This window comes from Argentina anserina, chromosome 7 (genome assembly GCF_933775445.1).
Source record: "Argentina anserina chromosome 7, drPotAnse1.1, whole genome shotgun sequence".
NCBI lineage: Eukaryota > Viridiplantae > Streptophyta > Magnoliopsida > Rosales > Rosaceae > Argentina > Argentina anserina.
This window is the reverse complement of record NC_065878.1, coordinates 14,549,864-14,564,317: the sequence shown is the minus strand read 5'-3', so window position 1 is coordinate 14,564,317 and position 14,454 is coordinate 14,549,864. Positions and strand designations below refer to the sequence as shown.

Here is a 14,454-nt window from a genome sequence, read left to right as displayed (position 1 = left end):
CATATATCTGATATTGATATCAGACCCCAGATTAAAACCTCTCAAGTGTTCAATAATCGTACTGAGATGATCACAGCAATGGAAGCTTCGATCGTAGATTTTTCGTAATAATTCCCGTTATGGTTTGCACACAGAAATGAGAAAGTGTCAACCGAATAAGTGAAGCTTGTCAGAAGGGCACATGCAGAGAACAATGATGATGGAGATGGTGCTAGCTCCCAGCCTAGCCAAGTTCATCAGACCTAAACTGACGGTGGTGGAGAACTCCAGCGACCATGGTATATGTCTATATGTACTTACTGGTTAGGTACTTGGGGGTTTTAATCCTCATCACCACCTCAAATTTCGGTGCTTCATTTCTTCTATAAACCTAAAGATGGACACTAGCTAGCTTTTTCCAGCATTGATTTTTTTGTGTTGGTGTTCGGTCGATGAACTAATCACATGGGTTGGTGTAGTCGATTGGGTCACGATCATGAATGTTACGTGTCGATCTGTCAGGTTTGCTTCCATGAGAACAAAGGAAATCTAAACTGATAACCGACTGAAATTTATAGGTAACACCCGTAACACTTAATAATGTAGCGACTTTCTATTGCATCCACTACAACTAATTCAGTATTTCGCTTAAATGTTCCCTGGGAGTTCCACATTATATTTAAATGCATGTCCAACACTTTGTATCATTAAGCGTGACCATTCTTCATTTCAATCATCACTATACTGATCTTATATTTAATTTGCTGCTTTATCCTTCAAATCACAATAATGATAACCGACTATATAGCTTATATTATGTACTTGACGGTAGAGAGGCGCAATTATAAGGATTAGAATTTTAAGGGGAATTCAACCTAAATGAGAGGCATAATAGATACACAATTGATGATCAGTTCTTTCATTGTCACTTTGTATCATTAGGTTATGAGTTTTCATCATTCCATGTATGTTACTACTGATCACGTAGTATTGTCCATATTTTACCCGCTTTCACGTAGTTGATCATCACTATAGCGATCAGAATTTTTGTTACTCCCTCTCCATGGCTGAAGATTCACAATAATAATAGCCGGACAGACATTGAGACATACGTGTGTATATACATATATACACACACAATTTACTTGATGATAGAGCGTGACATTTTATTCTTTTTTGTGAAGACAACAATTCTATTAAAGCAGATCGAGGAACTACAAGAAGCTAACTGCGAACTGCAAATAAGCTGTTAGCTAGTAATCAAGATACTTCCGCCCAAACCCACAGGTACATTAATGGGTGAAGAGTGAGATTGTAAAGATTGAAACTCGAGAAGGAATTCAAGCTAAACTTAAACATGCAGCTAGGAACAATATAAAACATGTTCCTTATACTTTAGCCCAAACGAGAGAGAAATAAAAAGGGAAAACCTGTAAAAAGGAGTCAATATATATGCCAAGTCTCCTACATATGTATATCCTGAATTGGGCAGTCGTCTGTGCATTGTTCAAACTTCAAAATATTAGGGCATTACCTGCATTCAGGTGAGCACTGAGAAGTAGTGACTAGTGAGAGAGAGAGAGAGAGAGAGAGAGAGAGAGAGAGAGAGCTCTATTATATATGCATCTGTCTCTTCCATTTTGACTTTCGTTCATGTCTACTTACTGCAGACACCGGCGCGCGTTTCTTGATATCATAAGAGCATTAAAAGTGAGAGGGTCAAACCTGTGAAGAAGAGAAGCAAGCAAGGGATTCCCAGATCGAATTGTTTTTACTCTAGTACGTCTACAGCAATACGATTATATTATGTAGATCTCTGCAGTACTGAGGATGAAGATAAGAGAAAATTCTGAAAAAAGAAAACTGCTAGGGTTCAAATTATGAAGTCACACAAGCAATAAGGGTATTAAATTGTGGGGTGAGTTGCTCACCCAACCCTAATCAAAAAGCTCCCACACATGAAGAACCCCATTTTCATTTACTTTCTTCAAGCTATCTCATTGTCTCAGATTACAGGAAAAAAGCTAGGGCTAAGAGTAGCTTAGCCAATTGCCCAATGCTGTTCAACAAAACCTTCAAAATGAATGATCAAAACAACCTATGATCTAAGTATTTCTGTGTTAGTGAAATTGTGTGGGTGTGACCCATTTTAATTTGCCTCCCTTTTAAATTATTTTCTTTCTCCTGGTCCATCTCTCCTTCTCCCTCTGTCTTAGTGTCTCAACTAATCTCATTTACTTCTTCCAATTCAATGCCCCAAAAATTAAAAGCCTTTCTCCCATTTAGAAAATTAGGTGCCATCCCAAGTAGTGTTAATTTATTTGCTTGTGTGATATACAGTGGATACGAGAGAGTCCATACAAGCCAGTGGTTTTTTCTCTTTGCTTTTGATGAAGGCCATGGCTGTTTTGGCCGCTCTTAATAACCTCAACGACCTCTGATGGCATTAATGGCCCTTTGCGCTGTACTGTATGTGAAGCTTAATGTCATAGTGTTTGAGAGAGAAAGAGAGCTTAATGTCAAGCACCAGTCTGGCCATAGTAATTGCTTCTCACCTATAAAACCCTCCTCTCCATTACACTCTACTTTGTACCTATATCTATCCACAACTACCAAAACTTCCTCTTCCATCTCCACCACTCCTCTCTCTTCTTCTCCCTTCTTCTCCTTCCCCATTCCTCCATATCTTAGATCCATCACACACTCTCTTTTCCTCCCTTAACCCACTTTGGGTTTCCTCCTTCTTTCAGTCCAGCAACTTCCTTAGCTTCTGATCCTTCCAACCTCCCCGGCCCCGAAAATCCACATTTCTTTCGGCCACTATCTTCCCCAACAAAACCCAAAAGATTTTGCTCTTGGCTGATTGCATGCATTGACATTTTCCTTTCGTGTTTGTTTCGGGTTAGGTCGAGACTTGGTATACAAGTAAACCATGGAGATTGGCACTGCCTTGCTGATATTCACGGCCGTAACGGCTTACCTACTTTGGTTCACCTTCATCTCACGGTCCCTGAAGGGTCCACGTGTCTGGCCATTACTGGGCAGCCTACCGGGTCTGATAGAGAACTGCGACCGCTTGCATGACTGGATCTGCGACAACCTACGCGCCTGCGGCGGCACGTACCAAACTTGCATCTGCGCGGTTCCTTTTCTGGCCAAAAAACAAGGCCTCGTGACCGTCACGTGCGACCCGAAGAACGTGGAGCACATCCTCAAGGCCCGCTTCGACAACTACCCCAAGGGCCCCACCTGGCAATCGGTGTTTCACGATCTCCTCGGCGAGGGGATATTCAACTCCGACGGCGACACGTGGCTGTTCCAGAGGAAGACCGCCGCGCTGGAGTTTACAACCCGGACGCTGCGCCAAGCCATGGCTCGGTGGGTCAGTCGAGCCATTAAGCAGCGGTTCTGCCCCATTCTTAAGGCGGCTGAGCTGAAGGGCGAACCAGTGGATCTCCAAGACATGCTGCTTCGTCTCACTTTTGATAACATTTGCGGGTTGGCGTTCGGGAAGGACCCGCAGACTTGCGCCGCGGACTTTCCCGATAACAGTTTCGCCTCGGCATTTGACCGGGCCACCGAGGCGACGCTGCAGCGGTTCATATTGCCGGAGGTGCTGTGGAAGGTGAAGAAGTGGCTAGGGCTTGGAATGGAGGTGACACTGAGCCGGAGCCTTGTGCATATTGATGAGTATTTATCCAAGGTGATCACTTCACGTAAGCTCGAGTTGCAGAGTCAGCAGAAGGATGGGAACCCACATGATGATCTGCTGTCAAGGTTCATGAAGAAAAAGGAATCCTACTCGGACGACTTCCTCCAACACGTGGCGCTCAATTTCATCCTAGCTGGACGTGACACATCATCCGTCGCCCTAAGCTGGTTCTTCTGGTTAGTGACACTAAACCCCATCGTCGAGGAGAAAATCTTAAGAGAAATTTGTACCGTTCTGATTGAGACGCGTGGTGAGGATGTTGCGAGTTTGTTAGAAGAGTCGTTGGAGTTTGAGGAAATTGACCGATTGATATACCTCAAGGCAGCACTGTCCGAAAGCCTTAGGTTGTACCCTTCTGTGCCCCAGGACTCGAAGCACGTTGTGAGAGATGATATTTTGCCGGACGGGACATTCGTGCCGGCCGGATCATCGGTCACCTACTCAATATATGCGACGGGGAGGATGAAGTCTTCGTGGGGCGACGATTGTCTAGAATTTCGTCCTGAGAGGTGGTTGTCATCAGATGGTAAGTTCATAATGCATGACTCTAGCAAATTTGTATCATTCAATGCTGGTCCACGAATCTGTCTAGGGAAGGACCTGGCGTACTTGCAAATGAAGTCAGTAGCAGCATCGGTATTGCTCCGACACCGCCTCACGGTGGTGCCGGGCCACAAGGTGGAGCAAAAGATGTCACTGACATTGTTCATGAAGTATGGTCTGATGGTGAATGTGCACCATAGGGATTTAGGGGGTGTTTTGGAGAGGGCAAAGAGAGACATGGAAGTAAAGCTGAATGGACATGACTCCATTGGCGTCAAATGCAACGGCGTCGGTGAGAACGGTGGTGGTGGTGGAGTGGTAGTTGGGGCTGCTGCTTAATAGGGTAGTGAACTGGTGTTGTTGAACCCTAATGAATGATGCCTATTTATGTTGTGGAACCCAGGGAGAGATGATAACACAGCGCAGTAGAGGAGAGATTGGGGAAGCAAAAGCTCGTGTGGTTCAGTTAAATGTTTGCATTTTTCCAAATCAATATTACCTCTTCCATTGAGCTACAGAAGGAGGCAGTGGAGAGTTTCTCACATTTTACTTGAACATTATAGTGTCACATCTATCTTTCCCTTGTAAGCAAATTAAGCTTGCAATTTTTATTACAATATTCTTTATGTTCTTGCTTGTTCAGATTTTCATAAATTACTTTTATATCAACAGTATTATTCATCTGCAAGATATTGTAATTTTGTTCTTGTTATATTATGTATGTTTAAAGCTGAAATGTACCTAATATTGTTATATACAATAGGTTGAATAAAAATTTCTGGTAGTATATGGCATGCACAGGCTGGAGAATTTATGTATGAACAGAGAAACTGTCATAGCGTACCATTAAGCTGATAAATTGAAATGTCAGATCCGACTAGTAAGGCATATTCTTCCAGAGTGTACCATCTCATCATAGGGGGCCGACAAGTATTCGATACTGTATTCTACTAAAAATTTAGAGTTGGTTGGAAAACAATTTGCTAGAATTAAAGTCACTTGCCAATCTTTGGCATTTCTCAGGGAGCATCAGGGTTTGAAAAGCTTCCGATTCCAAATAAGTTCCATATTCTGCACAATCTATTCATGGATTTTGAATGTGCAAAGTTAATGCATATGGAATCAAACAGCAGAGAAATCCACTAAGAGAGCTAAAGAAAGCATGTACTATTAGCATTGTATGGTAAAGCAAAAGTGGTGCAAATTACCCATAAGTTGTCGACATTAGAAGCATGAACTAGAATGAAAGACGGCATTAACCTAAAAAGGGGGGTCACCAGCCAGAAAGGGCATCAGAAGTTTGTTACAAAAAGATTGATGCAGATGGTACCGAAAAACTCTAGCTCACTAGACAGGATCCGCCCTTTGGTGTGTTTACATTTCTTCCATCTCTCTGTATAGTTTCATCTCTACAATTATGTAGACTGCAGGCTCGTCCATTCCTTTTGATTCTTGCATTTCTCCACAGGATTTTTAGTCGAGAACTTTCTCTCCGGTTGAAAATAAATTCCAGATTACTGTTCCTATGAGATACAATACAACAGCCACCTTAAATACATCATCCCAAGAACCTGCAGATATGAAAGTATGAGAAGTCAATGTCGAGTTATTCAACCTGAATATTGATGTTTGATATCTCACTACAGAACAAAACACTAGGAGCAGAGTGGAAAAAAAAAAACGTCTTGAGTAGTTAAATCTGAAGCATTAACCGTACCTCGCTGGAGTATGTACCCAGTTGCTGCTGTACCAAAGACACCAGCAAGAACTCCTGCAGTGTTAGACAGCCCCAGCAATACTCCCTGTAATTGATAATAATAAGTCAAATTGCACAAGTTCAGATAATACAACTTAAATTCTTGGTAAAGGACCTCTTTTCTTGTTCTGATTTTTCTACGGAAAGAATTGAAATGTAAAAATTGATCACAGAAAACTATTCCCAAAGCAAAGAGGAAAAACAATTATCTGTTTAGACTTCATCAATCTATTATAACATTTTACATTTCACTTATCTATTAAAAACAAGCAATATGGATACAATTTTGAGAAAGGAAAACAGCAAATGAACATCATAAACACATGACTAGCCATATCACTAGAAGATAGCAACTCACACTATAGCGAGGTCCAATGTCTTGGTGATTTGAATAGAGGCCAGATTGTGAGAATGCATCAGCTCCCTATCAATAGTAAAGAAAGTGAGAACAGATATCCTAGGAGTAAAACTTACCACAATATTATGGGAAATTTCAAGCTCAACCGTATATGATAACAATCTTCTACCTGACTACATGCCATGCACAGTACTGCCATAGCAGGTGTCTTGACACGGCTCAGCTGTGTAAGAAAAAAGGCTGGTCCAAGAAACCCAATTGATTGCATGATCTGCAACATCAAACGGAGTTGGAGAAGATTATATTCAGTAAAGAATAACTGTAGAGAACTGGCACCTAAACCACCTTTTTACATTCCAATTAGTATTAGTCCTTGCCTTACGAACATTCGTGACAGAATAACCTTTAGTGACAAGGGTATCTGCAATCCAACCCCCTATATTTGCAAATATAGCCATGGTCAACCATGGTAAGACACAGAGAAGCCCAGATTCAGTGAGGTTGAACTTCAAAACCTGAAAAAGGTAATCAGAAAAAGAATTGAAATTTTGAAAGACTTTCATAAGTTTGAATATAAAAATTTATCTGGTAGACAGGCCACTGTATATCATGCACAGAAAGGTAGAAATGACAGAAAAAATTGTGTCTCATAGTCTCACTTTCATACAAATATATTAGCATATATGACATGCTGATCAGTTGCTAAAATCGTGGACTGCATTTCTGTGCAAAATAGTTATGAGAAATCAGTTCCTTACCTGATTGTAGTAAGTAGGCATCCATGTTAACAAAATAAAGGTTCCCCAATTGTGACAAAAGTGGGAGATTATAAGGGCCCAAACAGCTGACTTCGATAAAATTAGCTTCCAAGGAATAACAGTAACAGGTTCCTTAGATACATTACCACCTAGGATAAGCTCCTTTTCCTCTGCACTGAGCTCTGGATCTTCTTTCGGTGTGCTATATGCCTGGTGGTCCGAAAAACAAGAAAATAATTTCAGAGCTAAACTTTATGGTATAACATACAGTGAGCTTTTGATTAAAAAAAACATAAAGTGGGCTGAGAGCAGTTCAAAATGCCTTTTTCTGATATCATGTGTACTCCAACATTTGATCAACATTTCTTACTTTACACCAATCAAAGCACTTGGAACAAGTCAAACCAACAAACCTTAAGTTACATATCATCATGAGTCTGAATTACACTGACCTAAAATCAAATATCTCTGGTCAATTTCCTTTTTCTTCCTTTTAATCTCTGTGAAGTGAGTTTTCTTTTTTTGTATATTGCACGACTAAATATGAATGCACATTCGTCCTAATCTCTTTATCTGGAAAAATTAAATTTTTTCTTTAATTGTATACTAATGACAATAAGTAAATTGAAGATTTCCGATGAAATATATTTGAAGGAAGCAAGATCATACTTTGCTCAGCCATAATGCAAACCAGATGCTACCCAGAGAGCCAAATGAGTAAAACACAGAGGGCCATTTAAATTTCTGGATCAGAATGGGAGAAACAGCCAACCCAGTGACAGAACCAAGATACATGCCACTATATACTAGTGAAAGTGCTCTGCTTCTCTCTGACACTGGAATCCACTTGGAGAGCATATTGTTCATAGCAGGCATAGCAACACCCTGTAACAATAGTAGGGATACAAAACTTAAGCAATGAAAATTCTGAATTGGACAACAAAGATCTGTGCCAGGCAGCTAGCTAAGACACGATAAGCATCAAATGACCAAAAAAAACCCATTCTTGATATCTTTCTGAACAGCCATAATATAAGTTTCCGATGCTACACACTACAAAAGAAATCTGGAACAGCTACTGCCTACATTAACCGGCCAAACACAAATATTCCTCATCTGTTTTTTAAGGAACAGTCCAATTATAATGTTAAACTTTAGGTAGTTTATTTGCTCGTGTTTTGTTTGTAAGGCTAGATGAAGAAATTTCAAAAGAAAACATGAACTTCATACATATTTTCTAATAAACAGTATTTAAGGACTAGAGATCCAAATCTTAGCAAAGGAAATGACGAACCTCACCAATCCCCATAAAAGCACGCATAACAAGCAAGAAAGGAAGACTGATTCTTGCAGCTATAGGTGTCAAAACTGTAGCCACCGACCACCAGATCACTCCAAATCCCAAGACACGCTTCCCACCAATTTTATCTGCCCATATGCCTCCAAGAATCTACATTTAAAAAAGATAAGCAGATTCTGTACAACTCTGTGTACAAGAAAATCACTACCTGCTATATAGTACATGTAGCTTGAACACAAAAATATATTCCAAAACCATACAGTGACAGGAGCATTACTAGATGCCTATTAATGTGGCTATACTTATAAGGCACTGACCGTGGATAAGTAGACATTTTCTAACTTGTGCTAAATATACTACGGCCAGACTGTTGCAAACCTGAGTAAGTAGGTAGCCCCAGAAAAAAGAGGACTGAATCAATCCAACAGTTGCGCTATTCCAGTTAAACTCCTTGGACATGGGAAGTATTGCAATGCTCATATTCACCTGCAACACATTTGCCACCGTTAGCACAGTAAAATATATATTTTGTTTAGTTCAATATATACAGTGTTCTTTTATTCAGAGAAAGACTCACACGATCCATGTTACACAGTAGAAATGCTGTGAAACAAAGGAGCACAATCACCCAACGTTTAGGAATCTCCCACCAGGCAAATACTCTAGACACCTTTCCATTTGCCAAAACAGCTTCACCTGACCCTGACAATGAATCCACCTCCGTTTCACTTATGTCAATATCCTCCGGCTTGTAATCAGCACGAATCCTGTTAACTTTAACATTCTCAGCCTTCTGGTTTTGCCAGTTATGAAGCGTATTCAGCTTCCTTGATTGAATGAAACTTCTGAAAGAGTGATTTGAAGAGAGATAGCATTTGCATCTTCCTACAGTCCCTTGTTTGGTAATGCTCTGGCACCATATACCAGACTGTAGAGACATAAAATTAAGCTGGTTTCCTTCATCACACAACAGCCGTGTGTTTGCGTCTGAAGAAAAGTTGGCACCGAGACACGGGTTATATGAGTTTATAGATATAAAACCATTGCTCCTTGGAGTACATACACTTTGGTACACTGTTTTCCTCTGAAGCTGTACACGGTCTCCTTTATTATGAACAACAACATGGTTGGTTTGGCACACTCTTCCTGCCAATATAACAGAAACCTCAAAAAAAAAAAAAGCCTTGGAAGCATCACATTGTAAAGCCATCCCAATACATTCTATAACCCGACTACAGAAGCAATCAATGCATAATTCAGTTCACACAATTATCAAGCCATAGTGCCCATGCAATGTGGTAAAAAGAAACAAATGATGCAAAGCTACACAGCGTATTCATCTCGATGTGGGAAAATCGAAAGTAATGAATGATGCAGGGCTACATGCTTCAATATGAGACCTGGAAAATTCTCTCAGAAAAATTCAGTACTAAAATTGAAAAGAATCTCTGCTGGAAATTCAAAAACTATAACAAGTTTATCTCAACTAAACAAAAAATTCTTCATCACCTCACAAAACCAATCCCAAGGAGATAAAAATCAAGTCAAACAACATGCATGCAAATGCTTTCACCGACAAGTAAAAAATCCACAAAATGCAGTCAAAACTTAGAACAATAAACTCGAAAAAGGAACAAGATCAGGATAAGGTTACCTGCGCCAACAAAAGAACCGAAATTCCGGTTCGATATCACACTGCCGATAGCCATTTCAATACAACCTCACAACACAGAACCAACCGCAGTTGAAATATCACCGCACAAGCTCAACGGAAGCTAATCACTCCATATCGGAATTTCGAGTATAAGAGTATTACGACGCCGTTTCGGAGCTTAACCAAGTGGACGTTCCTGCTCCTCGGTCGTTTTCGGACCTCTCGAGCTTGAGAGGATAATCAGAGTGTGATTCTTCTTCTGATTTTTATTTTTCTCTTCTTTTTTATTATTTAAACCCGCGGGAACAAAAAATCCCACTGGGGGCGTTGTAGTCGAAGAAAGACGGGTCGAGAGACTGACACGTGGCCTATCATTTGAGGGGCCGAGTTTCCGAAAACGCCCCTGCATGGATTTGGGATGTGTAGCGGCTTTGGGATGGTCAAATGGTGGTTAGAGAGATAAAGCGAGGGTCGTTTTGGCATTCTCCAACCAGCCCACAACTTGTTTAGATTCTTGCCGCATAATTTCAGGCCAACGTGGAATATTCGTATACGTTCTGATGGACTACGTGGACAGAATCCATTGCAACTTGCAGAGACTAAGAAAGACTAGTGAAGTGTCACATTTCGAGTCGTATTAACAGTTAACAGCGACATAATGTGTTCAGATTATTACCCAACAAAATTGAACTACAACCAAATAAACAAACAAGTTGTTCAATCTAGAAGTTCCTCGAATCAATTTCACAAACATTGCAAAAAAGCAGCCAATGACTGAATCTATTCGAAACAATGACTAATACCTAATGGTGGCTTCTATGTTAAAATTCAGTATAGGTCCAATGACTCCAGTACACGACGAGCTTGGATGTGAAGGGCAGTAAGTCTTTGCTCTGGATCAAGGGTGGGGCCAAATTGACTGGCTGCCCATATCAGGGAAGCAGATTTCTCACCCAAGAGTCGCCTAATGTCTTCATGTACGGTTGCTAAGGGTGGCCTGTCTCTCCCATTTACATGACCTACGAGTAGCAGCAGGAACTCTCCACATTTCAACCTAATCAGAACCAAAAGGTGTTCTTCAGTGTGGTTGAATAAGACATAAGGGCCAGATGGCCTCACTACTCATTACTAATCTAATTGTGCAGCCTACGCGTGGAATAAAGAACATGATTTTCACAAGATTTACAAGATATCTTAGGAAGAACCAAGCAGATCACAGAAATCATGTGGCTACCAGCGTACCATAGAGCTATAGGGGAACAAACAGAAAAGGAACTATCACACAATATCTATCTAACAATAGATTCATTTCATATAATTCACCTCTATAAATAACAATTAGCAGATAAAAGCTTCACATGATAAACAAGGCTGGTGACAATAGCCTTCCAAAATCAAATTGCCAAAAAGCATCTGTAGTTCTGTACTGATGATAGATATAGGGATTACGAAGAAGCATGACACATTGACACACTCACACAGATTTCATGTGTTTACCAAAAAGCTATTGTTGACAAAACTTTCACATTATTCCCGGTAACTATCAGGAGATTATCATTTTCAAATACTTTGGCCTCCAAAACCATTCAACGTGGATAAAGCCACAAATCGTAACTCAATCCCGTGAAACCATCATCTTAAGTCCTTAACACAAAATATCGTACAATAGAGGTAAGCATAAAGAAAACAATTCATTAACATATTTCAAGAACAACTAACCTGAGATTCTCGTCAACCTGCTTATCTCGAATAAGCTCTGCAACTTCCTCGATACCATTAAGTTCCTCAAAGTCCTGAACATTACACACATTACACTCAAAGGCCAAAACACCAATCCTCATTCACAAAACCGAATAGAACAAAACTGCAGCATACCATTTGATTAGCAGACGAATCCAACATAATCGCGGTCAAAGCATCCAAACAAACCCCCTGCTCCGCCACTCCTGTACTCGGCAATATATTCATCAACACCTAACATCACAAAAACCACTTACATTAGTACATTACTCAAATTCATCACCAAAACAATCAATTTCTCATTTCATGATCAAATTTGGCCACAAATCAATACCTGAATAGCCTTGTGCTGGTGAGCCAGCACCGCGCTGTCCCGATGAAGCAAACAGCACCCTTCCAGGACCCGAAGCGCCAGCGAAACCTCCGAGTCGGTTGAAGGCGTGGTGATCTTTAAAGGCTCCACGCCGAAAATGTGATCCAAATTCCTAACGATCTCATCCTCCGCCTCTTTCAGTGAGTGCTGAAACAAAACCGGCACCACTGCAGAACCAAGCAAATCGAAACCCTAAATCATCACAAATCACAGTAAACAACAAATTGTGAAATTTGAAGAAGGAGAAAATTGAGTTACCTTGAAGCTCGGGAATCGATTGGGTCTGGGAGAAGAGGTTCATGGTGGAGTCGGACTCGGCGACGGATCGGAGGAACTTGAGGAGGGAGCGGAGGCCGCGGACGCGGAGGAAGGAGTACTCGGCGCGGAGCTCCGTCAGGCCGCTACGGAGAGCGAGGGTGACCTCGCGGTAGACTCGCTGGGTGGTCAAGGAGTTGACGAGATCGGCGACGGCGGTGGCGGGTGAGTCTGATTGGGATTCCGGCGAGGGCTTGGGTGTGAAGCCCTCGGTCCATTGGGGCTTCCTCAAGTACATAATTAGCCCAGTGCCTCAGTTGCTCAGTTTCAGGTGAGCGATCTTCTGTTTTCCAGAAACGGTATATAGTTGTGTGTGTCAGACGACGTGCCGTTTTTTATTTTTCATAAAAAGTGAATTATAGAATTAAATTGTCAAAGATGGGTCTTTGTGAGAGGTGCTGTCCAAGTGTCCAGTACTATTTGCCTATTTGGTCTACCCGCAGAAGTCTCTCCTCCTCATTAGGGGTGGGCTCGGTTCGGGCCGGGTTAAAAATTTGGTGAAACCGACCCAAAGCCCGAAATTTTCGGTTCGGGCCGGTTCGGGTTTTTCGACAGGCAAAACCGGTCCAAACCCGACTAAATCGGTTCGGGTCGGTTTTCGGGTTTTTTCGGGCCCAAAATGTTACATGATGTTGGCCTGCTGGGTGCTACACAAAATTACAAACACCTGTGTTTTTCATAAAGATATTACACATTCAACAATTACAAATAACATTTGCATATCACTTTGATCCGAGATAGGTAAAGTATAGTGTACTTGAAGATGTAAACATCATAGCAAACTAGCTATGGCACCTTTCTTATGATCAGGGCATTTTCTGTTATCTCTTGGCATGGTTTGCTGCTTGGAGCAAAGTCCTGCAATGTCTGGTGGTAATATACTAACATTGTGCCATACTGCCATAGCTAGTTACACATAAAGATATTACACATTCAACAATTACAAAGAGTTCAACTGATTCAACACATTCAACAATTCAACAGTTCAACTAATTCAAATGATACAAATTAAAAGAGTTCAACTGATTTAACATTTAGAATAAAGATAAGTTCATGAAAACCTGAAAATAATGAAAATTGACAAGATAAGATCCATTGCGGCACTGCTGGTCTCAGTGATCAATACTTGCAGAATTCCAGCCTTGCAGGTTGCAAACTTGCAGTTCATTTCCAAACTTCTAATTTCCAAAATGAACCAACAACAATCGTACCAAAGTACCAATTAGCATACAATAGTCAGCAATTTAGCATACAGTAGGTCAGTAGCAATTTAGCATTACAAACAAGCAACAATCATACAATTTATACCTTATTTCGCTTTCTTGCTTCTTTCCCCTCCCTTCTTTGAACCCTTTTTTTCTTCCTTAGAACTAATGTCACGATTAGGTGTTTTTGATGTCGAGACTTTAGATGATTTGGAGGTAGAAGGGGCATCCAACTGAATGAGCTGATCCACAGGCTTTTTAGCTTCTTCCTTAGCTTGTTCTACAAATTGTGAAAAGAAGAACCAAAATTAAACTTAAAAAGTATATATAGTGAAGATGAAACTGAATTGAAGTAGCTAAACATTACCTTCCTCAATATCTTCATAAAATTCCATATCCTCAACTGTTGGAACATATTGAATGTTGTGAATACTCTCAGACATAATCCAATTTTGATAGCAAATTAATGCCTCCACTGTTTTGGGAGTTAATGAACTCCGAAATGGATCAATGACCCTTCTTCCTGTGCTAAAAGAAGACTCGCTTGCTACTGTGCTCACTTGTATTGCTAAGACATCCTTGGCAAGTGAAGCAAGGTTTGGATACTTGTCACCATTCACCTTCCACCATTCTAAAATGTCAAACTTTTCAGGGTTTAAAGGCTTCTCAATCGGATCCAATAGATATCTATCCACTTCATGGCCTACAGTGGCATCTTCCGAGTCTTCCAACTCTCTCTCCCAATCCTCTTCCATGTCTTT

At 40.8% G+C, this 14,454-nt stretch overlaps 3 protein-coding genes across 3 annotated transcripts; 1 reads left to right on the top strand and 2 right to left on the bottom strand.

Moving 5' to 3' along the window:
- Positions 1-2,592: 2,592 nt before the first annotated feature.
- Positions 2,593-4,573, top strand: LOC126803628 (cytochrome P450 86A8). Its single transcript, XM_050531403.1, has one exon. The coding sequence runs from the start codon at positions 2,912-2,914 to the stop codon at positions 4,571-4,573; it is 1,662 nt and encodes a 553-aa protein (XP_050387360.1). The 5' UTR covers positions 2,593-2,911.
- An 809-nt stretch (positions 4,574-5,382) lies between these two features.
- LOC126801529 (ascorbate transporter, chloroplastic) lies at positions 5,383-10,315 on the bottom strand. Its single transcript, XM_050528910.1, has 11 exons — positions 10,061-10,315; positions 8,984-9,552; positions 8,785-8,892; positions 8,401-8,556; positions 7,776-7,991; positions 7,107-7,316; positions 6,726-6,863; positions 6,518-6,619; positions 6,349-6,414; positions 5,952-6,036; positions 5,383-5,805 (listed from the first exon to the last, which is right to left on the bottom strand). The coding sequence occupies exons 1-11, from the start codon at positions 10,113-10,115 to the stop codon at positions 5,708-5,710; spliced, it is 1,803 nt and encodes a 600-aa protein (XP_050384867.1). The 5' UTR covers positions 10,116-10,315; the 3' UTR covers positions 5,383-5,707.
- Positions 10,316-10,712: 397 nt separating this feature from the next.
- LOC126802806 (uncharacterized) lies at positions 10,713-12,759 on the bottom strand. Its single transcript, XM_050530515.1, has 5 exons — positions 12,432-12,759; positions 12,135-12,340; positions 11,936-12,034; positions 11,780-11,853; positions 10,713-11,114 (listed from the first exon to the last, which is right to left on the bottom strand). The coding sequence occupies exons 1-5, from the start codon at positions 12,724-12,726 to the stop codon at positions 10,889-10,891; spliced, it is 900 nt and encodes a 299-aa protein (XP_050386472.1). The 5' UTR covers positions 12,727-12,759; the 3' UTR covers positions 10,713-10,888.
- Between the last annotated feature and the right edge of the window lie 1,695 nt (positions 12,760-14,454).